At 45.8% G+C, this 25,736-nt stretch overlaps 1 protein-coding gene across 1 annotated transcript in view; it reads right to left on the bottom strand.

The window, feature by feature from the left end:
- The window catches only part of FNTB (farnesyltransferase, CAAX box, subunit beta), a 64,212-nt gene that overhangs the window by 20,387 nt on the left and 18,089 nt on the right, over positions 1 to 25,736 (bottom strand). Inside the window, exons 3-7 of the mRNA XM_080807741.1 lie at positions 17,391 to 17,463; positions 15,052 to 15,143; positions 6,312 to 6,458; positions 6,130 to 6,213; positions 1,079 to 1,165 (exon numbers count right to left, since the gene is read on the bottom strand). Coding sequence (XP_080663867.1) covers positions 1,079 to 1,165; positions 6,130 to 6,213; positions 6,312 to 6,458; positions 15,052 to 15,143; positions 17,391 to 17,463 — 483 coding nt within the window. The remainder of the gene's footprint in view (positions 1 to 1,078; positions 1,166 to 6,129; positions 6,214 to 6,311; positions 6,459 to 15,051; positions 15,144 to 17,390; positions 17,464 to 25,736) is intronic.

Here is a 25,736-nt window from a genome sequence, read left to right as displayed (position 1 = left end):
AATTATCTAGGAAAGTAAATATGATCATAGTTTACCATCTGATATACCTGTAAATTATATTTTCATAGTAACAGGTACTACTTTGGTAAGAATAAAAACATAAAAAACAAAATAATACAGCTTGGATAACATTCCATATTAGTACACAGGTATCTACTATACTTTTTCTTTTTTTTAATCATGAGATACTTGAAACGTCTAGAAAAGTATAGCAAATAATAAATAGAACATACATGTATGTCTCACCTAGCTTTAATGGAGTCATACACACTTCAGTCTCTCTTTTATTTTAAAGAAATGAACCATTACAGATACAGTTGAAGTCCCCTGTGGAGATGGGTAAACATCTCCTGATTTCATTTCCTCTGCTCTCCCTGAGAAGTAATCATCATCCTGAATTTTTTTTTATATTTTTATATATATATTTTTTATATTTATATATTTTTATATTACCACATGTCATTCTTCCTATAAATACAGAATTATTGTGCATGTTTTCAAATTTTAAGCAAGTGTGCTAATCTGCATGTTTTAACATCCTTTACTTTAACTCAGGGTTGTTTTTGAGGATTTATCCATCTTGATACATGCAGCTCTGGTTCATTCATTCCAACTGCTATCTTATATTGCAATGTGACTACACCATGGCTTGCTTCTCCCTGTCGTGCTTATGAACATTTAACCTGTTTCTGGGTTTTTGCTATTACAAACAAGTCGCATGTTGGTCTCTTTCGTGCACGTACGTGAGCTTCTGTAGGTGTGGGATTACTGGGCCATTAGCAACGGCATCTTTAAGGTATTACCAAGTTGCTCTCCAAACTGGTTAAATCCACTTAGATGCCCGTGAGTACTGTTTGCACAAGGTTTTGATCCTTGCCCATCTACACGATAACACAACACTGAAGAAAGTTTGGGAAAAAAGAAAACTTTTGGAGCATTTCAGAAATGCACCATGCTACAACCCCAATCCGTTTCTTGTAATTTTAGAGTCCCTTCCACTCCTTTTTCATTTTCTTTATTTTCAGAGTCTTGACCACCTGCTTTCTAAGAGGCCAGGGCAAATCCCAGCATCTCTCACCTTGCTATCCATTCGGCCGTGCCCTCAAAGAGGTCTGGAGTGATGATGTTGGTCAGAGAAGCCACGGAGGCGGCACAGTACGCGCTTCTGGAAGGACAGAAACAGAGGGGGAGAGTGTTAAGCTTTAAGGAAGAGCTAAAATAGGGTTCATTGAACTCAGGCGGACTGCTCTCTGCCTGGTAAGCTGTAATCACCTCCTGTCCTCACTCTTGGCACTCGGTCAGTCCTCCCGGGTCTCCAACTGAGAGGTTTGACATTCTATTTGGATAGAGTTGCTCACTCGTGGCCTCAGTGAAAGAACATGACATTCTAGTCTCCCTACCTCCACATGGTCAAATCTACATCAGAGGAAATAATAGCCAGATCAATTCATGTCCAAAGTGAATTTAGCTCTTTCTTTCAAAGACCTATCATGGTTCCCAAACTTCAACGGTGTCATTCGGCTATTTCTGATACGCTCATTCATTCGATGTCAGTAATGTTTTAGATCCAGAATTTCTGTATATGGAATGGACACATTAAAGGTTAACTGTATATTTTTTCTGCAACAGACACTCCAAAGCAGGGCACTAGACCCTAACGGCTGCTTAGTCCAGGCGAGAGGGAAAGGAATAGAGGAGTCCACTCACACACTTCCCTTGGGCCTTCAGAGGGAGAAAAGTTCTTTTCTTTTTTATTTCAAGCACCCCACCAGTACGTGTACACACACACACACACACACACACACACACACACACTTTTAAATGAAAAAGAAAGAGAACATATATATATATATATATATATTTTTTTTTTTTTTAATGTTATCCTACTTGATTTGGAATAAGCCTTCCCATTCCATCCTGCCAGCCCTAGTTCTTCTCAGGACACATTTCATTTCAGCTTCTCTCTCTATTATGGAATATGTCTACAAACTGTGTTTTCTTTCCTTCTATGCCCTTTTCAAATATCCAGCATCTCAGCTCCATTTTACAATGAAGACAGTTTGTTCTAATTCTGCTTACAGATCCTTTCTAAGGGCTCCTGAGGAATATAAAAGGGAGGAAAGAGGAGGGCCTAGGTTCCGTATCGTTCAATATGGACATAGCTACTAAGCCAAACTTACAGGCTACTAAGCCCGAAGACATCTGTGCAGAAGCTGCAAGCTTATGATACCACACCAGCCTTTGCATCGGCCGGCTCACGCTGGCCCCGGCATGGCAGGGGCTGAGTTACTCTAGCAGACAGCAGAAGCATGCGAGAGTCCTATGTGCCAAACATTATCACCCACCAGAAGCTAACCTCAGAGGTCTGATCTCACTTCTTTCAGGTTTGGAGCCTCTCAAAGGGGTTCCACAGTATTTGCTCTTGAACCTTCACATAACCTCTGAGGTAGGGAGGCGGCCAACCACGTAGTTTGCCTCTCGCAGACGGAAGAACTAAGATGTGATGCCAGAAGCTGCTAGTCCTAGATCGCACACTGAAACGGGGAGCCAACAAAACCCACCCCTTACGTGCAGTTTCTTCCTCTCTCCTATCCGGTCATCGCATCTCTCAAATTTGTTCACTACTCCCCAGCCTCTCTACTGTCCCCCAAATCCAAGTCACTGTTCCCAGGATCGAGCTCCTGCCTGGTCTTCCTCCTTCCAGCCCTGAACCCAGAGGACTTTTACAAAAACACTGCAATCCATTCACTGCAACTGGGAAAGATCTAATAAAATACATACCACATCCTATTACTCCCTACTTAAAATTGGTCAGTGACTTCCCACTGCTCTTAAACTCCTACTTCAGGACACCTCCCAGCCTGTCCTTCCAGCTTCACTGCTACTGCCCACGAGGCCCTCTCCACTTCAGCCACACGAAAGTGCTTTCTCGAGCCCACTCTATGCCCTGTCACCTCAAGTTCCACGAATGCTGGGTCTCTGTCTGCCCTCTACCCTCATAGAACACTCCAGGTTCTCCAACCTAGATGAGGTCAGTAGTAAATAACTGCTACTTTCTGAGAACTGAGAAAGGGTGGCAGGTGTTAGGAGTTCACCACGGTTTGGTTCCTGGCAGCATACCTGGTTGTAAAGCCCCAAATTAACTCATCCCGGAGACTATCAGGAATCGTGACAGACAGGAAAGATCACAAGGCCATTGCATCTAACCCAGAATGAGGCCTACTAGCCTCCAGACACCCAAATGTGCCTTCCCCCAGCCTCCACCCGTCACTGCTGCTTTTTTCCTGGTCAAATCCACTCAACACACACTCTGGAGTCCTGGCGGACACTTTCAGGCAAAGGATAATTAAATACCAAGCAGGAAATGTTGAGGGCGCCTGGATGGCTCAGTGGGTTAGGCCTCTGCCTTCGGCCCAGGTCATGATCCCAGGGTCCTGGGATTGAGCCCCACATTGGGCTCTCTGCTCGGCGGGGAGCCTGTTTCCCCCTCTCCCTCTGCCTGCCTCTCTGCCTACTTGTGATGTCTCTCTCTATCAAATAAATAAATAAATAATCTTAAAAAAAAGAAATGATGGAACTGGGATACGAGAATGCAAAGCAAGGAAGCGGTCTCCTCTCTAATCCTATGCAAACGAGAAGCATGGCTGAAAGGGAGCACGTTAGCAAAGGAGCTTCCGTACAGGTGAGATACAGCTGCAGGGCTCTTGGATGGAACAGATCGGTTTTACTGGAGAAGTTTGCTAGCATTTGTCTAGCAGATAAAAATATGAACACAGAAAAAAACCTGCGCTGGAACTAATAAGCTGGAGAATAATCACATCTGAAAGAGGTTTGTGATACAATGCAAAGCAATCTGACTTTGTCTCGTAATGTCAGAAGTTTCAAAAAGCTAAATTTTGGGGCACCTGGGTGGCTCAGTCATTACGGCTCTGCGTCCGGTTTGGGTCATGATCCCAGGGTCCTGGGATCCAGCCCCGTGTTAGACTCCCTGCTCGGTGGGAAGCCTGCTTCTCCCTCTTACACTTCCCCTGGCTTGTGTTCCCTCTCTCACTCTCTCTGTCAAATGAATAAATAAAATCTTAAAAAAAAAAGAAAAGAAAAGAAAAGAAAAAGCTAAATTTTGAAATCGTGCATATTCAGTTGGACTAGCTGTAGAACAGAAATGAAAATGTGGTGTCGGGGGTGGGGGGACAATTTTTAACCTTTACCTTAAGAAGAGTCAACACAATACTGCTTTTCCTCATTAGTCATATTGGCTTTGTTGGTGTTAACAGGGTTAAACACACAACCACAGTCCCAGATGGAGTCACTTATGCTAAGCCCCACATCACCAAACTGAAACCTAATCACAGTTTCGGCTCTCCAGAAATGAAGTCTTAAACCAGTTCATCAGGAAGCACCTGATGAGCACTGGTTAGGTCACCTGCCTGCTAGAACCCTGCTGTCCCCGAAAGGAAAGTAACCTCACAAAACTGACCCACTTGTTTGCCTTGTATAACTTTCCCTGTTCCCGGTCCCTTCTTGATACGGTAGAAATATAGGTTTGGTCTTCTCCCAGATTGCTGGTACAGCATTCCTGAGTGACAGGGGTGACAGGAGAGTCTCTAGTGATTCAGAACAAGCCCTGGTGAAGCACACCTGCGTTATGCTAATGAGGTGACTCCCGGAGGATGGGCCGCTTGCCACAGAAACTGACCCCATGACTAGAGGGTTGGCAGCTTCAGCCCCGCTCCCCTGAGGAAAAGGGCTGCAGATCAAGTTAATCACCAATGGCCAACGATTTCACCAATCATGCGTACATAACAGGACTTCCATAAAAACCCTAAATGATGGCATTTGGGGAGCTCCAGGTTGGTGAACACAGCCAGGTGACTGCTGGGAGGGTGGCACACTCCCAACTTCATGGGGACAGAAATTCCCACACTCCGGACCCTTCCAGACCCCACTCAATATACCTCTTCATCTGGCTGTTCGTTTGTATCCTTTATAATATCCCTTGTAATCAATTAATCAGTAAGTTCTGTGGGCCGACCCTACCAAATTACTGAACCGAAGAGGGGTCATGGGAACCTGATTTGTAGCCAAGTCAGACAGAAGTGTGGGTAACATGGGGACACACAACTTGTGACTAGCATCTGAAGTGGGGGTGATCTTCTGGGACGGAACCCTTAACCTGTCGAATCTGAGCTAAATCTGGTTAGTTGATATCAGAATTTAACATGAGAAAAAAAAAACAGACGTTTGGTGTTGGAAGTGTTGTAAGAAATTGTTTTTCCAGGGGAGGACAGATTTTTGGTTCGAGTAGATTCATTACACATGTTTTCCTCCCCCTTTATTTTCAACAACAGTTAAGCCAGAAAATGAATCAACTTGTATGGAAGCTAAACACATTTACAAATGAGGCAATAAGATGGCTTTGCTATAGAAAGCTCAAAAAAAATGTATTTCTCTGACTAAATAGTAAGAATTTGGTATAAAATCTCAATGATCCACCACCTTTGAGAAATGACTTAGTGAACTCCCCATACGTCTTCAGTAATCTCCTGTCAGATGAGTGAGCTACTTGCTAGGTACATTAGATCACTCCAGAGTAAAATAATAATTTTGAGCCAACTGGTTCTAATCAGTAACTGAAATTCTATTTCCCTCAACTCCACTAGCCCCCAAGGGTGTTTGAACCTCCCAAAGCAATTTTCATACGGGTGACAGACATTCTCACGATTTCTCCAAATCCATTCAGAAAATATTAACGAGGTCCCTGCTGGGCTTCCTTCTCCCTTCCTATCCCAGAGAGATGAAAGATTATATTACACCATACAGTTATTATATGTTATGCTACATCATTTTCTACCAATCAAATAAATTTTCGATTCTGAAAAGCATTTGATTTTGTTCCTGTCTTACTTATATTTTGACATTTACATAGGAACCAAGAGAGAGCAACACCTGAGGATATCGGTCTCACATTTGCCATGATTATGAACTGTGTCCCTGACATGTCATTCCACGGGTCATTCTGTGAGGCAAAGCAGCATATTTTTTCCATGGTGTTCCTTGGGGTTGGCATCTCCAATGGCAGATGAACTCTAGAATCTATGGATGCAGCAGCCTGAGAAAAACCCCACTCACCTCACATCCACCTCACCTCCAACGTGCATGAGAAAAGAGCCATCGGGCTGCTTCAACGAGTACAAATACTGAAGAAGCTTCTCTCTGAGAAACAAGCAGCCGAGAGGCAAGAGACAGCAATGATCAGTGCAGTGTCAGCAGGGGGGCCCCTCTGGTGTCCCGCACCCTGGCTCTGGCCATACCTGTTAATGACGTCATAGGCCTCCTCGGTGCCGATGATGCAGAGTGCGTTGACGGCAGCATACGTGGGTGCAAGATGTGGGTACTGGCCAGGGCCCCCCCCAAAGCCACCTTCTGGACTTTGACACAGCTCCAGGAACTGACACACGCTAGGTACACAGCCAAATGGAAAACCAAAGTCAGAGAGCATTCATTTCAAAACAAGTTCCACCACAGTCCATGACTTTCCCTCAAAGGGGAAAAAATAAAACTGAAACCTCTCCTCTCAACTACTGAACATATACTGAATATAATTAACCTCTGAAAAGGGCCTCTCTCCCCTGCTGTTTTGAATGCCTTTCTTTCTGATTTTTGCATTTAAGGACCCACCTAGCTGTGAAGCAAGGAGCAAAAGGCCGGGCAGAGACCACCAGCCTTTCACCGAACTGGGAATAAGTCTCGCGCTTCTTGACCAAATCTTTCCCATACTTTTCCCTCAGTTCGCCACGCCACATCTGTGTCGCCAGCCCTTTCTCCTTGCCTCTGAGGTCCCTAAATCGAATTTTGTCGAAATTGTGATGGCGCCCAACCTCTCTCCATGCTAACCACCCGACTCTGGGGCCACCACCTAGGCCCACCCAGGATATTTAAAGAGATGTCTTCTCACTCCATTGTCACCTAAGCCCCAGGAGCTTCTGACTTTTATTCCTACCACCACCAAGAAAGAAGCTTCTAGTGGAGTCTGCCTTCATGGTTAGGAGAACAAAAGGAGAGTGGACTTCTAGCACGCTCACCTCAGTTGTGGCAAACTTCAGCACTGCTGACTCATATCACACAAATGCATCCCAGCCTGTAGGCTTTTGGAGAATTTGTCACACTAATCCACAGAGGCTCCAAGTCCCCCACCAAGGGAAACTGTTTTAAGGGTTTGCCTCCAAGCACGGCATTGGGTTGCTCAGAAGTTACATTCTTGTCTGAGGTCAAACCAAGAGAGCCCCTATTTATCCAAGGTCTTCTGAAATTCACCAGGAAGGGGGTGCCCCGGAAAGTCCTGGTTATTGAGCTCTTTCCCCACAACTCAGCCGGGACCATAGGCTCCCTATTCGGACAAGTCCGCATTTCAGAGAATAAGCTGCAAATCTCTGTCCTAGTGCTCAGGCAGCCTTCTTCCCCCAGACTCTTTGATCTTATTCTTTCTTATCTACTGCTGCCAGAGAGACCACAGACCGTCTAACTCATCTCTAGGGTACAAGCTTATTACTGCTTTTCCACATTGTATCTGATGACTTTTGATTTCAGACCTTCCATTATCTCGCAGGGACAGCAACAGAAAATTCTGCTCACTCGCTACTGGAGCTCTGAAGTCTTCACAGGTTAAAAGAAAAAAAAAAATACACACTCCCTTCTATACACACTCCTTTCTATACACACTCCCTTCTATCTGAACCTCTGATTTGACTGCACGAAACACGAGAATTGACGTAGAAGCTGATCATCAGAGAAGGAAGACAGTACTGTGGCATATTTGTAATAGTAATTCATTTTCAATGGGAAAATGAGTTTGTTCCTAACATATTTTCCAAACCTTCATTAATTCATATCCTATTTCCTGGAAACAAATACCTAATAAATTAATGTCCTGACAAAGGCTGGCTGGACTGGCATACAAAGACTTCTCTGTATCACAAAAACAAAAGGTTTTAGTTGATATAAAGCTTAACAGCACATTTAAAAAAAAAAAAATGAAAAGAAAAAGAGTCACCTAGTCATCCATTCTCTTTCCCAGCTCTCGAGATAGAATCGTGCCAAATCCAACACCCCTGACCCTGTAGCCTCATGTCTGGTGAGCCGGGATCTGAATGTACCAGACACCTTTAAATCATCCCTCCATGCCAACCTCCCTCAGCTGATATGCAGCATCTGACTGGCCATGGGGCTACACTGGGGAGCAGGGCTGGGCTTTTCTGGACTCTCAGACGCTTCCATATTACAGAACATTCTGCTCCAGAGGCTTTCCAACCCATAAGGTAAGGAACTGGCAAACTGACCACAAAGCTACCAGCCGTCATTAGCAGAGTTGTTAGCAACTGTGAAAACCAAAGTGTGAATGAGACTTCTATCTTCAGAAAGGGGGGAGGAAAAATTTATCTGAGAGAGCAGAAATTCACCACCTAGTTAAAAACAAAACAAAACAAAACCAAAAAAAAAAAAAAAAAAAAACCACAAGCAGGAAACACAGTGCAAATACCAAGAGCGGCAGACTTTCTGAAGAATAAGTTTTCATGCATCGCTCCTTTAGTCCTGTGACTCAAAGGGCAAGGAGACCAGTTTGCTTTGACATCAGCGAGGCATTTCATTCTAGCTAACGTGACAATTACCCACAGAGTGGGGGACTATCTTTAAGATGAGGGATTTTCAAACCCAATACGTGTATCTCACAAACATTGGAGAGCGAGTAGAGACAACAGAGATATGAGAAATAAGTCTGGGCCACCGTATTTTTACCAAATTCCCAGAGGATGTGAATACACCCAAATTTGAGAAACACAAGTCTTAGCTGAGCAATCAGAATCACTTGGGGGATGTTTCTGAAAAACCCAATGCCCGGGCCACACTAATACCACTGAAATCAGAATCACTGAGGATGGGACCCAAGTGGCCGTATTTTTTTTTTAATTCCCATGTGGCTCCAATGTACAGCCAAGTACCAGTGCCTGTGAAACTTGAGTGCACACAGAAACCACCCGAGAACCTTGTTAAAATGCAGCTCTGATTGGGGGTGCCCGGGTGGCTCAGTGGGTTAAGCCTGTGCCTTCAGCTCAGGTCATGATCTCAGGGTCCTGGGATTGAGTCCCGCATTGGGTTCCTTGCTCAGAAGGGAGCTTCCCCCCCCTCTGCCTGCCTCTCTGCCTACTTACGATCTCTGTCTGTCAAATAAATAAATAAACTCTTTTTTAAAAAATGCAGCTCTGATTAAAGTGAAAAACGGGCTAGGATGGGGTATAAGTCTATAAAACATAGATGTGCAAAAGAAAGTAAAACTTAAGAAGTCACTTAAAACCATAGGTTGGGAAATATGAATCCATCTGAAATGGGAGCACAGTTAAAAAAAAAAAAAAGAATAAGAAAAGAGACTAAAAAGGAAATGTAAAATTTAGCCTGAAGTGTAGGCGAGTGGCGGGGGAACACCTGGAGCTCCCTACATTGTTTACCCCTGGCGCTGGAGTCTAGTTTAACAGTCCTGTGGGAAAGGAGCTTAGAGCGGGAGACAAACCAGGGGACTCTGGACTCCGGGAACGAAACTGAGGGCTACAGAAGGGAGGGGGTGGGGGGATGCAGTAACTGGGTGAGGGGCATCCAGGAGGGCATGTGTAGTGATGAGCACTGGGTGTTATACGCAACTAATGAATCGTCAAACACTACATCAAAAACGAATGATGTACTATATGTTGGCTAACTGAACATAATAAAAAAAAAGTAAAAATAGGGGCACCTGGGTGGCTCAGTGGGTTAAGGCCTCTGCCTTCGGCTCAGGTCATGATCCCAGGGTCCTGGGATTGAGCCCCACATCAGGCTCTCTGCTCAGCAAGGAGCCTGCTTCCCCCTCTCTCTCGGCCTGCTTCTCTGCCTACTTGTGATCTCTGTCTGTCAAATAAATAAATAAAATCTTAAAAAAAAAAAAGTAAAAATAAATTAAAAAATAATTTAAAAAAAATGCAGCTCTGACTCCAAAGAGCTAGATGGGCTTGAGTCTGCCCTTTCAGCAAACTCCAGGTGACGGCCATGCCACACCTGGGAGCCACATTTTGGGTAGCAAAGATCTGTGCTGTCCAATAGGTCGCGGCTAGCCACATGAGGCTATTTAAATTTTAAACTAAATTCATTAAATTAATTTAAACTTAAGCTCCTTGGTCACAGAAGCCACACTGCAACTGTTCAATAGCTACTCGTCCCAAGTGGCTCCCACAAAATAGAGAACATCTCCATTACTGTAGAAAGTTCTACTGAACATCAACACTCTATTATTCAACTATGAAAAAGTCTGTGAAACCTGTAAGGAGATCAAGTCAAAGCAAAAGTATCAATGATTAACCATCAGCCTCATAAGGGGTTTACTTAGACTTTAAGGTGATGGTTGAAGACTGACCTAAAGTGGTTGATTCTGGGCATCGCTGTCACCAACTTGGAGGAAGTACTCTAAAACAAGCAGATAATTCCAAAGGACCAGAGAAACACCTCCAAGGTGAGAATTAAAGTCCAGAATAATATAAAATAACTCAGCAGCACATAAGAATAAAACAAATGAAATAGGGACAAGATAATATACTTAGGGATGGCAGGAGTAGGGGATGAGTAAACCATATAAATATACTATGGGAAAGGACTGGAAATATAGGAGAAAGAGGACCAGAGGTTAGGGCCCGTGAGTTGTGAACACAAATGAGAATACTTCTTAAGAGCATCATATATGCAACACTGGGGGCGCCTAGGTGACTCAGTCAATTAAGTGGCGCCTTCAGCTTAGGTCATGATCCCTGGGTCCTGGGATTGAGCCCCACATTGGGCTCCCTGCTCAGTAGGGAACCTGCTTCTCTCTCACCCCCTGCTCCCCCACCCCTCTCGTGCCCTTTCTCTCCCACTCTGTCTCTCAAATAAATAAATAAAATCTTACAAATAAATAAATAAACACAGCGCTGGCCACAACTATATTTGGTTCAAGCCTCCATTTGCCAACTCAAAGGAAGTTCAGGTTAGAGCTGTAAAAATGGCTAAATATCAAAAATGTTAAAAGGCTTAATATGACAGGCAAATACCAACAAGAAGCTACCCAGCAAAATACCTCAAGCGTACAAAGGGTAATTGTACAAACTTTCTGGTAAAGAAATGAACACGGACACTAATCCACAGCACCAGAATTTAGGTCAGATTTAAGAAAACCTTCAGCATCAGAACGGGTCACCATGGACAGAGAAGTTACAAAGATGATAACTTTGGAAATAGCAACAGTCATCCTTGAGCAGGATGGCTTGGGAGGTGAGGCCAATACAAGATGGATGCCCGGACATCAGGCTTCCTCTAGGATGAAGTCTTTTCGAATTTCATACCATAAAACAACTTGAGCTTAGCACGAGAAAGAGGAAAAGTCCTTCCTGAGCAGAGTCTGGCAGTGAACGGGTCAAAGGCAGGTGGGCTCTGCACCAACCCCAGGAGGCCGGTGCTGCCTGGAGAGTCTGACACGTCGTCTGACCTCCCCAAGCACAGCCATCCTCTGGACGCTGCTGCTCTGGAACTACGGTCAAGGCTGAAGTGGGTCATTTTAGAACAAGGCTTCTCCACCTTGGCACTACTGACATTTTGGACTGTGTAGCTATACATTGTGGGAACGGTCCCACTGGCAGCACCCTTGACCTCAACCCACTAGCCCCCAGAGGCTCCTGGCCAAAAAAGGCTCAGAACACAAAGGACGAGATGAGGTATTTGCATAGAAAGGTACGAAATAGACAAATTATATTTTAAAATTAAAAGGAAAAATATTTAAAGAGCTATTCAGAGGATCAGCTACTAATAGCCTTTTGAAAGGGAAAACAGTAGAACACTACTGACACATGAAAACTGAAATTTAGTATTTGGGAAAATTTCATAAGCAGAGAAGTCCTAAAACAATTAAGTTCAAGACGATTTTTAGATCTTACAGGAGCTAAAAACCTAACTTTGACAGTGCAGCCATCTCCCTGTGATTTCACTTTAGTTTTCAGTAACAAAGCATGGGATCCTCATTACCTTCCCTGCTAAAATCACTAAAAACAAATGTATTTAGTCTAGTTCCAAGATATTAACTTATTTCAGGTAAACACATGCAAATTTGTGGATACAGTCTCTCAAAAGTGGCAAGCTAAATTCCTACCTATGAATATACACACTGTCCTTAAAAGCAGGAAAAACCTGGCCCTTCCTGGCTTCATTCGGCAGTCAAAGCAGCTGAAAAAGCGATTTTGTCCACTAGAGGGAACTCAGCTTGCCGTACAGTTCCCTAAACACATAGAAGAATGACACTGAACAAAATAGGAAAGAGAAATGTGTGTGTGTGTGTCTGTGTCTGTGTCTGTGTGTGTGTCTGTGTCTGTGTCTGCACTAGGTGGCAGAGTGGGGAAAGAAAAGGGCAGGAAAATAATACTCCAGACCTAAACTCTGCACCTAATACCTATATGAAGAAGGGAACAGAAATGTGACCACATTTTCAAAGCATTTCTTTTCTCTGTGCAAAATGAACAAAAAAGTAATATCCCATATCAGATTGTCTTTTAAAAATCCCCATATTTTTACAGTCGTCATTAAGATTTCTCTGTATCTTACTAAAAATAGTTTATTTCCTTATTTGTCAAAGCTAAGTTCATTGATAACAGATATTATCTGCCCCTAGAACTAACTATCTGCCCAGCACAAAATAAAATTCATTATTGGAAAGTCTAAGTAATTCTTTAAAAGTCTGTTAAATCAATGCTCAGAAGAACCACAAGTAAAGATTCTAAGGCAGCTGGGCAGCAGAAATTCTCATTCACTATCATGCGGTTCTTGAAATTAGAACTAGCTTTTTAGTACAAAAGCATCCTTTTAACTACAAAACAATAATATAAATAACATTTAAAAATATGCACATAACCCCACCATCCAGAAATAACTACTACCAGGTGTGTATACCTTCTGGTTTTCTCTATGCACATAACCAGCTATATTTTTAATCTACAGAAGTTGAATCCTTTTAACTACCTTTTTTCACTTAGATCGTGACCATCTTTCTACATAAATGTAAGCATTTTAAAGATTTTATTTATTTCTTTAAGACAGAGAGAGAAAGCATGAGCAGGGGAGCAGCAGAGGGAGAGGGAGAAGCAGACACCCGCTGAGCAGGGAGCCCATATGACGTTTTTGTAAACAAATGTGCACCTTACATGCATACATTTTTACTAAAGTATAATGGATATATAGCATTTTATTAATTTCACGTGTACAACAGTGATTCGGTATTTGTACATATTGCAAAATGATCACAGCAAGTCTAGTTAACATCTGTTGACATCAAATTTTCAATGGCTGCACAGTATTTCACTGTACGCTCTGCACCATATTTTACTTAAGCTTCAAATATACTTTAACACACCCCTACAGTGGATACTGGGGCTGTGTCCAGTCGTTCACTATGGAAGACCCTAGAAAGGGGTCCTCTCTTCCTATCTGACATTGCCTGGAAAGCTGCTCTGACGCTTCCTTCCTTAGCAAAGCCTTACCTATACGACAGCAAGTCTACAACCTAGAACACACTCAGAATCGATGCTGACCCAAGTCTGATCTGCGGTCTTCCCGTTCAGGAATTACCTCCTCCTCCCTCGCACACCTGTTCTTGCCTGCCCCAGAATCCTCCATTTCTTTTTTTCTTCTCTTGTGTGTGACTCTCCCATTCCCCTGCTGTACCTCCTGATTGTGTATGTGTGGGGGAGAAACTTCCCAAACACTCCACAACCCCCCACTGGTATTTCAAAAACACATGAGCCTTTGACAATTAAATTCCTGGTATTGCAGAAACTGGGTCCAATTCTACTTCCAGAGCTAGAAGCAACGAGGCTTGTGGCAGCATCGTGACGAGGACAATGCACATTTTTCCTCTCCCTCAGAAAGCATCGTACATATCACAAGGGTTAATTTATTATCTTCCCCATCCACAGTCATCACAAGACACCCTGCCCAGGAAGGCAAGAATGAGAGGTCATTGTGAAGACAGAATGAATGAGACAATGTGTGGTTCTGTTCTTCTGACCTGACAGCGTGACCCAGGCAGGGGCACGGTGACTAGGCAGTGACCAGCGCGGGGCCCAGGCTACCCTCCACGCATCCTCATGCGGCTGGTACTGTGGGCTTCGAGCAAACGACCCTGGCTCACGGGCCTTCCCACCTGGACTCCTCTCCCTCAGGAGTGTCAGGGGAGCAGAGGAACTCCAGATGTCATCAAGGGAAGGTGCTCTCTCTCTCTCTCTTTCTCTCAGTGAGAACAGGGGCATCAGATCCAATCCCTGGCTGCACTTCCCCACCCCAGGTATCCCAAAGACTGGAGTGAGGACAAGGTTCTGCTTTAAAATCTAAACTGTGACAAGCTTCTAAGGACGAGGTGCCACAGTCATTCCCAGAACACCTCCTGCACAAGCAGTTTGGGGACAATCTCAGTTGCTTAGATCTCTGTTCATAAATCAGAAGTTTAAGAAAACTGTGGGTCAAGGCATTGGCACCCCCAAGAGTGTAACACATCTAATACCATCGAGAGCTACACTGTCCCCCAGGCCCTGGTGAGGGGGACACCTATGGAGGTGTTTATGGAAGGGAAAGGCATTTTTGTTCATGGGGCTGGCACATGCTTCCCCACAGAAGCTACTCGAATTCATACTGTTCTTTCTGGCAAAATCATGTCTTTCAGAATTGATGATGAAGAATTTTCTCAAAGACCAGAGCAAGAGTCAAAAGAAAAGGCCACAGAAGAAACCAGAATCCTTCTCTTGGGAGTTCAAAGTCTTGTTCTACCCACGAGCTTACAACAGGCTTCTAAAGTGGAGGAGTTTGAGGAAGTTACTGGGGTCAAGGGGAGGGCAAGGGTATGCTTTGTAGCATGATGTGTTTTTCATTCAAAATCAGTAAAACAGAAACAAAACAAAAAGAACCCCCAACTCAAAAGGGAATTTTCAAAGAACAGCCCAGATTCCCGGAAGCCAGACTCACTCTGTGGCCACCATCTGGGGGATGGGTTCATCCAGCAGTTCCAAGCTGTGCAGGATCCAATAGCAGAGCCATGGGCGGCTGGCATCCAGACACTGCGAAAGGCACAGGGGAGAAAACACACCCCGTATTCAGAATCATTCCAAGACGCTGCTGACAAGGCGGCATCTGTCTCACCCCGGCAGCCTGGAAAGGGGGAGGAGGGCACCCTATGAACAATAAGTGAATGAAGGACGCTTTGCTTTGTGGCCCCAGTCAGCAGCTGAAGTGACCATATGTGCAAAAAGGACAATGGGACAATGAGACAAAGACATTTACCTTGAGGCCACGGGGTCCTCCCCTGAGAGGCACCCAACGAACGCTCAGCAGAGGAGCACCCACATGCTAGGAAGCTAAGTGATGCTGTTTTCTCAGTGTAGACCCAAGGAGATCCAGGCTCTCAGAGAGCGATTTGTTGGATTAACTCATTCACTGATTCAACAACTATTTGGTACCTCGTTGTGTGTGCCAAGCATTTTATCAGACACAGGGACACAATAATGAACAAAATGTAGTTCCTACTCTTGCAATGCTTGGGATACAGAATGTGTGTTCATCTGCAGAGGAAGAGGACTCTAGACAGATGCATTTAAGCACGAGTTACCTTAGGGCTTCCTGGAACAAGATGGCACATAACACAGGTGTGCATGTACCTGAATGACGATACGCACTGCACTGGGCAGGAGCCATGTGGAGGGAGCCTAATTCTGCTCCTAATTAGGCACGAAGAGCCCAATTCTGCCTCAGGAGCTGGGAAAGGCTTCCTGGGGTGACACGTGAGCTGCTTGGGATCCCAATTCAATCCATAAACACGGAGCGAGCATTCAAGGCAGGCAGGAGGCTAGTCTTACTGCTCCCATTTTCCAGATTAAAAGTTTATAAATGCAATCTAGAGAGATCAACTTTTTCCAGATGACAGAAGAGCTATGCTCTTCACAAATGACAAAGACATCAAATGTCAGAGCTGAGATAAGAAGCCAGGACTCCCACTCCAGTGCTCTTTCCACTGGCCCAAGCTATGCTCTTCACAAATGCACTGACTATCCCTAGCTGTGGCTAGGCCGCCACCTGAGGAGCACTAGGTGTGGATCCTGCCTGCCTGGGTTGGAGTACCAGCTCCTCCTCTTAGAGCTATGTGCTTCTGAGCAAATGCCTTAACCCTGCGACTGACCTACCTCATGCAGTAGGTGAGATAACCTGGTGAGATGAGGCATGGTAAGCTTTCAGCCCGCCATCCAGCTGTTGGCTGGTACGGTATTAACCATATCAGGCTCACTGCACCCTAACCACGGAGGCCCTGCAATAAGGATTGAAAATTTTGACCCCGAGGCCAAGTCTAGCCCATAGGCATGTTCTGCTTGTTCCTTGTAGCATTTTGTTTTTTTAATTAGAATTAGTTGCAACATGTAGGCATTGGGAGATTCACAGAGAAATCTGGATGTCTGGCTTAATTTGAAAAGAGAGAGAGGAAGAGTTATCTGGCGAGCGTGGGTCTGCATTCCTGGATAGCAGCACCTGGCAGGAACAGAGGGAAAGCACAGTGCCCAGGTGTGCCTCAGTCTCCCTCCCACCTGCCCACTTCTCTTATTTATACTACCTGCTTAGATCTACAGGCATTTCAGCTGGCCAATCCCTGTTGTAAATAATCAAATGCAGACTCCCTCAAATAAAAAAGCAAATTAGAAGCAGGGCTGCTGTGTATAAGGTGAGGCAGGAAGACTGGAGACCTCCTGTTCACATTCATCCCCTGCCTACCACCTTCCCAACACCCTCCCCCCTCCTCCACCACCACTGCGCTCCCCTGAGGCCCCTCTGGGGAACCCCAGGGCTTCAAGGAATGTGATTTAAAATGCACTCTAAGCGTGGGCATTTTTATAGTGTTCAACTGTGGAAGTCCTCACTGGGATTTATACACTGATCCTCTGGCCGGCACAGGATTAGATCCGCTTATAGGGCAAAGGATTAGGGATGGACAGTAACTGCCTTCTAGGCAGCTGAAAATTGGCGGCCAGGAAAAGCACGTGAACCCCTCACCATGATCTAATGCAGGAAGAAAGCCCCACCCCACCCAGGGTCCTCTGTCCCTTCCAGGGGACGACACGACTAGAGAGCTAGTTCTGCCCTTTCAGGAGGGGGAGTCCCAGGCTCTGCAGGTCTGGGCTCCTGCGTACCTGGCTCCTGCCACAGCCATGAGTTACGAAGAGCGACTCTGCAGCAGGCCAGGCCCATGATGTTTCACAGTCCAACAGAAAAATGGACTGTCTGCCTGACCATTCGACTGAGCTCCTGGGCAGCAAGCTTACCTCATAGGCATCTGTCAGCTGTCGAAGTCCTCTTTTCAGATAATGGAAGTGCTTCTCTCTCTGCAAAATCAGCCTGGAAAGACAAAGAGCTTGAAAACCTAGTCTTACACTCCTGCTTCCTGCCCACTAGAGAACACATGAGTGCACATGCACACACTCTCAACTTCAGGACTGAAGTGCCACACTCCCCATGGTTAACCAGTGGATAAGCAGCAACATCTTTAGTTCCCAAGGGCAGCTAAACCAGACAGAAGAGGCCAGCACCTGAATGTCCCTAAAGTGTCTGAAAATGTGCTGGCCAACGCTGTGGGTGAGTTCCTCCCCTTCATGGTAGGTGACTTTGGGCAAAGTGAAAAGCCACAATGGATACACATGGCCAGGCGACGACAAACCATCCAGAAAGCTCCTCTAGGGTCTAACTGCGAACAGACACCTTGCAGCTCCCCACCCTGTGAGCAATTTCACCCTGAGCCGCACTCACCACTTCCCTGAGTTATTTAGCCTCTGTCGTTCCAGTCATTTCTTCTGGGGTCACTTCTCCAAGGCGGGTAGCATGTACCCTGCCTGTTCCCCAGCTGTGCGTCTATGACTCCCTCCCCGAAATTCCACTTCCTACGTGCTGACCCATTGCCCTGGCCGGAGGACCCTATTTGTATTCCACGGCCAGTTGGTCTCCTTGGCACTGAGGTCAGCAATTCTGGCTGTAAGATGGAATGTGCTGCCCATGGCCACCTGCACGGGCAAGGCCAAGGACAGGGGCTGCGCTTCTTGCTGGGTCTCACAGCAGAGGCCTGTGATTGTGGGAGGAAGGTAAAAAGAACAGAGTGGCCAGACAGTCCCTCTGCTTACCAATTCCATGAATTAAAAAAGAACCATTCTCCTTTCTAGGGGATCAGTTCAAAAACGATTGACTGAACTCCCTCTGTATTATGCCCAGAGTACGATCATTCATGTAGTCTTGACCTCAAAGACTCTCCCAGTTCAGTGCTGGAAATGCGTTAGAGACGTGAGCGGCTACAATGTGAGAAACAAATGGGCAGGCGCCATAAAGGAAACACAGGTAAAATACTACCAAGGCTCTAAAGGGAAGGGGTGGGGGCATCTCATGGAGAAGGGAATGATCAGGAAAGGCTGTGTGCGAGAGGTGGAACACGAGATAGGCGGCCCTGGCATGAAGGAGAAAATGTTCACGGGTAGAGATGGTGAGGAGAGGAGGAGATGGCAGCCAGAATGAACAGCAACGAAAGGGCTCAGACCAGGGCTGTCCGGAAGAACGTCCCACAGTGATGGAAATGGACCTGTGTTGTTCAGCAGGCAGACACCAGTCACGTGTGGTTAGTGAGCACGTGAAATATGCTAAGGTGGCCGAGGAGCTGAATTTCAAATTTTATTTAATTTGAACTGCTTTCAGTTTAAACAGCTGCAGGAGACACAGGCTACTGTATTGTGCAGTGTAGGTATTCAGCTGCAAGCCAGGTGGGGGATCTGGCCTGAATATTAGGAATACAATAAAAGTGGTCAAAAAGGCAACTTAAGCCATTTATAAAATGGGGTCTGGGATACCACCTGAGGAATTTCGACTCAATTTAGTAGGCAAAGGTAGACCCTGAAGGTTTTGTGTATTTTTTTTCACTTAAGCTATGTTGGTTTTTGTTTTGTTTTGTTTCTTAAAGATTTTTATTTATTTATTTGACAGAGAGATGATAAGTAGGCAGAGAGGCAGGCAGAGGGAGAGGGGGAAGCAAGCTCCCCGCTGAGCAGAGAGCCCAATGCAGGGCTCAATTCCAGGACCCTAAGATCACAACCCGAGCTGAAGGCAGAGGCCCAGCCCACTGAGACACCTAGGCGCCCCTGGGTTTGGTGGTTTTTTTTTTTTTAATTGAAGTAGAGTAGACACACAATGTTAATATTGTAATAACCTAGTAATTCAACAAGTTTATGCATTAAATTATGCTCACTCAAGCATAGCTACCACCCATCACCATATAATGTGATTACAATACCACTGATGACATTCCCTATGTTGCAACTTACTCATTCCAGAACTAGAAGCTTGAATCTCCCACTTCCCTTCACCCATTTTTGCCTTCCCTACACTCCTCTCCTCTATAACCACCAGTTTGTTCTGTGTATTGATGGGTCTGTTTCTGCTTTTTGTTTGTTCATTTGTGTTTTAGATTTCACATATAACTGAAACCATGTAGTATTTGTCTTTCTCTGTCTTATTTCACTTAGCATAATACTCTCTAGCTCCACCCATGTTGTTACAAATGGCAAGTTCTCATTCTTTTTTTATGGCTAGGTAGTATCCATTGTATACCTATACCACATCTTTATCCATTCATCTACTGATGGACACTGAGGTTGCTTCCATATCTTGGCTATTATAAATAATGTTGCAATAAACAGAGGGGGGCATATTCTTTTTGAATTAGTGTCTTTGTCTTCTCTGGGAAAATACCCCATAGTGGAATGACTGAATCATATGGTGATTCCATCTGTAATGTTTTCAGGCACATCCATACTGTTTTCCGCATCAGCTATGACAGTCTGCATTCCCACCAACAGTGCACAAGTGTTCCTTCTCCCCCACATCCTCACCAACACTTGCTACTTCTTGTCTTTCTGAATCAAGCCATTCTGACTGGTGGAAGGTGAAATTCTGAGGTTCTGAGCTGAGAAGAAAATGACCCAAACTATGCATTAGAAAGATTATCTGGCTGCAGTAAGTATTCAATATGTGTTTACAAACTGGGCCAAGTGAAAGCACGAAGTGTGGAGGGAGGTGAGGTGGGAAGACAGGGTAGGGCGGTGCTCAGAGTCAACCAGGGCAGAAGTACTTCAAGTACTTAAGGGCTCAAATTAGCATGGTGACCCACGGGCAGGTGGGCTGATAGCACAGGAAGTTATTTGGGTGACAAGGTCAGTGGCACTGTTGGAAATACATGTAAGACTCAGGGGAGGGCTCCAAGTGACACAAACAGTGAGTCATCTGTCTGCACGTAGGTGACAAATGAAGCTGCAGGAGTAGAGGGCAAACCAGAGGGAAGAGCCTGAATGCTGAACGAGGGAAAGACCCATCCTTACGGGCTTAGAGGACAAGAAGCCAGAGGAAAGAGTTAAAGAAAGTCGCATAAGTGGGAGGAGGATAAAGGCAATGTCATGTCACAGGCAAAACAGGAGAGAACTCCATGGAGGTATTTCACCATCGCAAATGCTGTAGCAAGACTGAGGAAAAAGAGAACAAATGACAAAGTGGCTGGTGACCTTCGAGAGAGTTCAGGGAGCAGTGAGGGCAGATTCCAGAGCATAAAGGAGAAGAGAAGACCAGACTCAATGTCTCTTTCAAGGAAGTCCAAGGGCCGGGACTCTGAGAGCCCACTGCGTGCAGGCCAAGCGTCCTGCAGAGGGTAGAAGGTGACTCCACTCCCTAGAGCTGCGGCCCAGAGGTAGACACAGACGAGCCCGTGGCAGTGACAGCTCTGGCCAGCATGGCAGGCTCTAGCAGCACACGGCAAGGCATGCAGGATCAGAAGAAACTTCCCAAAGGACACAGCACTGTGTCAAGGAATGAAGGAGACCACAAGGACACGAGTTAGCCAGCCAAAAAGAAGGGAGGGCGTGGGTGTTTCAGGAAGGGAACAACGCGGCACATTTGTGTAGGTTTAGTTCAGCTGGAGCAGAAGTACAAGGCAATGAGCCCTGAGAACTCAGCCTGGAGAGGTACAGAGACACCAGATCACAGGGGACTTCTAAATGCGTCAGAAGTCACTGTGCTGTCAACATCAGATGACCCTTGGGAAGTAAAAGGAGCTGTCACAGAAAGACCACATATTGTACTATTCCATTTACATGAAATGTCCAGAAGAGGCAAATCCACAGAGACAGGAAGGAGCTGAAGCGGGTGCCAGGGGCTGGACAGGAACAGAGGAATGGGAGGGTGGTGGCTAAAGGGGACAGGGTTTCTCAGGGCGGTGACAAAAATGCTCTAAGATGAACTATGGTGATGGATGCACAGCTCTGTCCATAAATTAAAAACCACTAAGTTGGACACTTTAAATAGGTGAATTATATGATATCTGAATTGTATCTCAAAGCTGTTACGGGGGGGGAAAAAAGGCAAATGAAAAAAAATCTAAGGCAGTCGTTGAAGTATTTTAGGCGTGGGAAAGACATGGTCGGATCGGCATTTTCTAGATCCCAGCAGCTGCAGCATGCTGGAGATTGCGGTGGGGATAAGACTAGTGGCAGGAAACCAAACCCACAATCCAAGCATGCCGTGATGTGTGTGAGGGGAGAAAGACAACAGACTGGCAGCCTGAGGGGGTGCTGGGGGGAAGGCAGGTGGTTCAGCCAGAGGAGAAGTAAAAACTGCTTGAGAGCAAAGGTGCTAAAAATGCAAGAGCACAGAGAAAATCCACCAAGGACGGTCCCTAAAGAAGAGGGAGGAAGGAGGTTTGGGGTCCAGAGTTCAGGAGAGAGGAGCCTGGCAGTAAGGACAGATGCTCCATTCTCAGAGATGGAAACAGTGAGACAAAGTGTGAAGTAAGACAAACACAGGACTTGAAAGTGGGGAAGAAGGAAACTCATGCAGGACAGCCCGGAGTTTCTCAGGAGGTAGGAGGCGAGGCTGGCCACTGGGGTGAGTGTGTTAGGGAATCCACAAGAGAGGAGTGAGGGGAGCACACAGCAGCAGTGAAGGCCCAGCTAAAGCTTGTAGTATAACTTCTGGAGAAGTCGCTCATCAGGCAAGGTCGCATGACTTTTCTCCTGGGAAATCTGGCTGGGACCCTTTGGCAGAAGCGCCAGGATAGGGATGCCAGGGTAGGGACTAGGAGGAGGGGAAGAGCTGAAAGGTGGAGGCGGGAAGGACCTGAATGAGCCCAGGGAACTGCTGACAAATAGCTCGAGAACCACGCTGGCGCAGGCTGAGAAGCTGGGGGCGGCCAGGATAGGGGTGCAGACGAGGAGAACCAGGAGGGTCCACGAGACCATCCATGAGGGCAGGCTGAGAAACCCAAGGCAGGTGAGGGCAAGTACAGAATCTGGAGGCAGATCGCCTGACTTCCAGCTCTGAAAGGACCCATTCACGGTGCGGGTTTTCTATAGGTTAAAACTTTCCCATTGAAGAAACAGTCGAAGGAACTTGAATACACCAAATACCTTGAGAGGCTAAGCCACAGAGCAGAGAAGGGAAAAACAGAAGAGAACACGAGCCACCTCATTTGGAAATGAGGTAAAGGGGTAAAGGGGTCCTGTAAATAAGATTTTGTGACCTTAAGTACAGTACTAGGGAAAGGGACCAGGTGAGAAGGGGGGGTGTACTTACTGCAACCACCTGGTCAGTCCGCCCCCCTACTCTACTGCCTTGTCGCTCTGAGGAGAGCTCCTGCCTGGCTTGTACATCTGGGACCCACACAGAGCAGGCTCTCGACATCTATTTGTTGAATGAGCAGAAGAAAGAATAAAGAAATGCACAGTAAGGCCAGTTTCTGACTGACCTAACGAGACTGTTGTCCCTGGATAGATAGATGTCCCTTCTGTTTAATTGAATGACAAACCTCCAGGGGAGTTCAGGTTCACTCGGAGAGGGCAAGGAGAGGGGTGACTGGACTGGCCCTGGGGTCTGCTCCTCCAGCTCTCCTCCGTGCTCATACCCTCCACACTGAGGAGACGTGCCCGCCACAGGCTGCCCTCCCCTGTGGGCCTGAGAATTCTGAGTGAGCCCAATTACACAGCTAAGCAAACGTTTCCTCTTAGTGGGAAAACAGAAACAAGAAACCTGAAGAAGAAACCCTTTTCCTTGTTAGCTCCGCACTCCTCTCACTTGACAGGGAGGGGCTTTTCAGTCACTACAAAGTGAAAGACCTCAGGGGCAAATGCTTTTCTGCCTCGAGGGGTAAGAGATCCTGCCTCAGGGATACCTGGAGCCTCACCTGCCCAGAAACACCTAATGGAAGGGGGCCTCAGTCACCTTTGCTGCAGCTCAGGGTTGGACCCTACGGGCAGGCTCCCTCACAGCACCCTCCCAGCTGAACCTCACCCACAGCCAGGCCCTAGCAGCCCTGCCGGGAGGGAACTAATGAGTTCCTCTAGCTGGTTATATCTGAAGACCAGCCACAGGCAAGAAAACAGAGATCCTACACCGAGAGCCATTTTGACAAGCAAAAATATTCTCCTTCATTTTTGCCCACTTATTCAAACACACACACACACACACACACACACACACACACACACACACATGCTAATCTGCATAGGTTATTCTAAAATCTTGCAAAAGGTCTCTTTGTTTACGTAGAAGCTTCAAGGGCCACAATGCTGACTGAATTTTAACTTCTCCTCTGAGGCTTATTATTCTTTTATTAAATATCTCTTTTTTTAAAAAAGACTTTTTTTTATTTATTTGACAGAGAGATCACAAGCAGGCAGAGAGAGGGGGAAGCAGGCTCCCTGCTCAGCAGAGAGCCCGATGTGGGGCTCGATCCCAGGACCCTGAGATGATGACCTGAGCCAAAGGCAGAAGATTAACCCACTGAGCCACCCAGGTCCCCGAGGCTTATTATTCCTTTAAATTGAAGGGACATATATCCAGTTTCTTTCAGTCAGTGAAACTGTACTAAGAGCCTTATTGATATGGACTGAACCGTGTCCCCCAAAATTCATATGTTCAATCCCTAAACCCCAGTGGGGCTGTATTTGGAGACAGAATCTTTAAAGAGTTATTTAAGATTAAACAATGTCTAATGACCTTATAAGAAGAGGAAGAGATACCAGGGAGGAGCATATACAGGAAAGGCCATGTGAGGACACAGTGAGGAGGACAACATCTACAAGCTAAAGAGAGAGACCTCAGGAGAAACCAACCCTGCCAGCACCTTGATCTTAGACTTCCAGCCTCCAAGATTGTGAGGAAATAAATGTCTGCTGTTTCAGCCGCCTCGTCTGTGGTATTTCATTGCAGCAGCCCTAAAAAACCAATACCCTTACTATTCCTTTATTCTCAACTCACCTCTGTCCAAAAATCTTTTCTGTGTAAGGAGGTAAAATAAAAAGCTAGAGCTCTTTCCCTTTCCTTCCTGAACAATTCAGCCCTAGAGCCATGCCATTAGGTGAAGCAGAACAACATGGGCTCTGTGCAGGAGGGGGGCGGCGAGGTGGGGACTGCAGGGTGTCAGTGTTCAAGCAAATGAGAAGGACATCTATGTGGCTGTGCAGAGGGGGATGGGAGATAGGGATACACAAGAGAAAGGATCAAGTAAATATGTTAAAGACACTGGGAATCCAGTTCCACCATCTGAAAAAGAAGTTAGAAATATAGGTGTACTGGGCAGCAACATAAACTGTAAATACAATGTAACTTCTTACTGTGACTTGAACCCCATTGGGTTCAAGACCCTTCATGATGTGCCTCTACCTATTTCTCCCCAATCTCATCTCAGACCCTCACTAAACTCCAGTCACACTGCCTTCCATAGACTGAATGTTCACGTCCCTTCAAAATTCATGTTGATCCTAATCCCCAGTGTGATGGTATTAGAAGTGGGGCCTTCTGGATGTGATTAGGTTGTGAAGGGATTAGCGACCTTATAAAAGAGGCTCCAGAGACCTCCCTCACCCCTTCCACGTGAGGACACAGTGGGAAGATGGCCATTTATGAACCAGGGAGTAGGCACTCATCCAACACCGAACCTCCCCAGCCTCCGAAACTGTGAGAAATACATGTTTCTAGTTTAAACCACCTAGTCCATGGTCATTTGTTGTAGCAGGCAGAGCAGACTAAGACACATTCCCTAACTTCCCAACCTAAATTACATCCCCCCGTTAATCTCTCAGAGCGTCCCATTCCCTTCCTTGACACCCATCCCATTGGTAACAGTGTATTTGCATGTGTTTGTTTAATGGCTACCTCTTCCATGAGACTAAGAGCCCAGCAGGGGCAGGACTTGGGTGGGCTTTGATCACCCTGTTGCCCAAGAGGAAAATGACATGGAAGTACCTGAGAGAAAGAGAAAGAGAGGGAGTTTAATTTAATGCATCTAGGCTTTTTTACTAAAGCTAACAGAATAAATGAAAAGGGTGAATTCCTAAGAGTGTGGAATAACCACAGGGAAAGAAAAATTAGCTTTCATGGGAAAGCAGGCTCCTGACAAACAAAACTGTTAAAAGCACAGTCAAAAAGATCCTTGGGAGGGACTACCTCACTCCAGGAAAGGATGCAGGCTTCACGGTCTTAGAGAGAAAAAGAAATCATTCCTGGAATGGGGAATAATTGTAGAAGGTACTGACATTCAGCTTCAGCCTTGAATTTCAGCCAAATCTGCTATTGAGCTGTGGCACTGGAAG

The sequence above is a fragment of the Martes martes genome (genome assembly GCF_963455335.1).
Source record: "Martes martes genome assembly, chromosome: 7".
Lineage (NCBI taxonomy): Eukaryota > Metazoa > Chordata > Mammalia > Carnivora > Mustelidae > Martes > Martes martes.
This window is presented reverse-complemented; position numbering and strand designations above follow the sequence as displayed.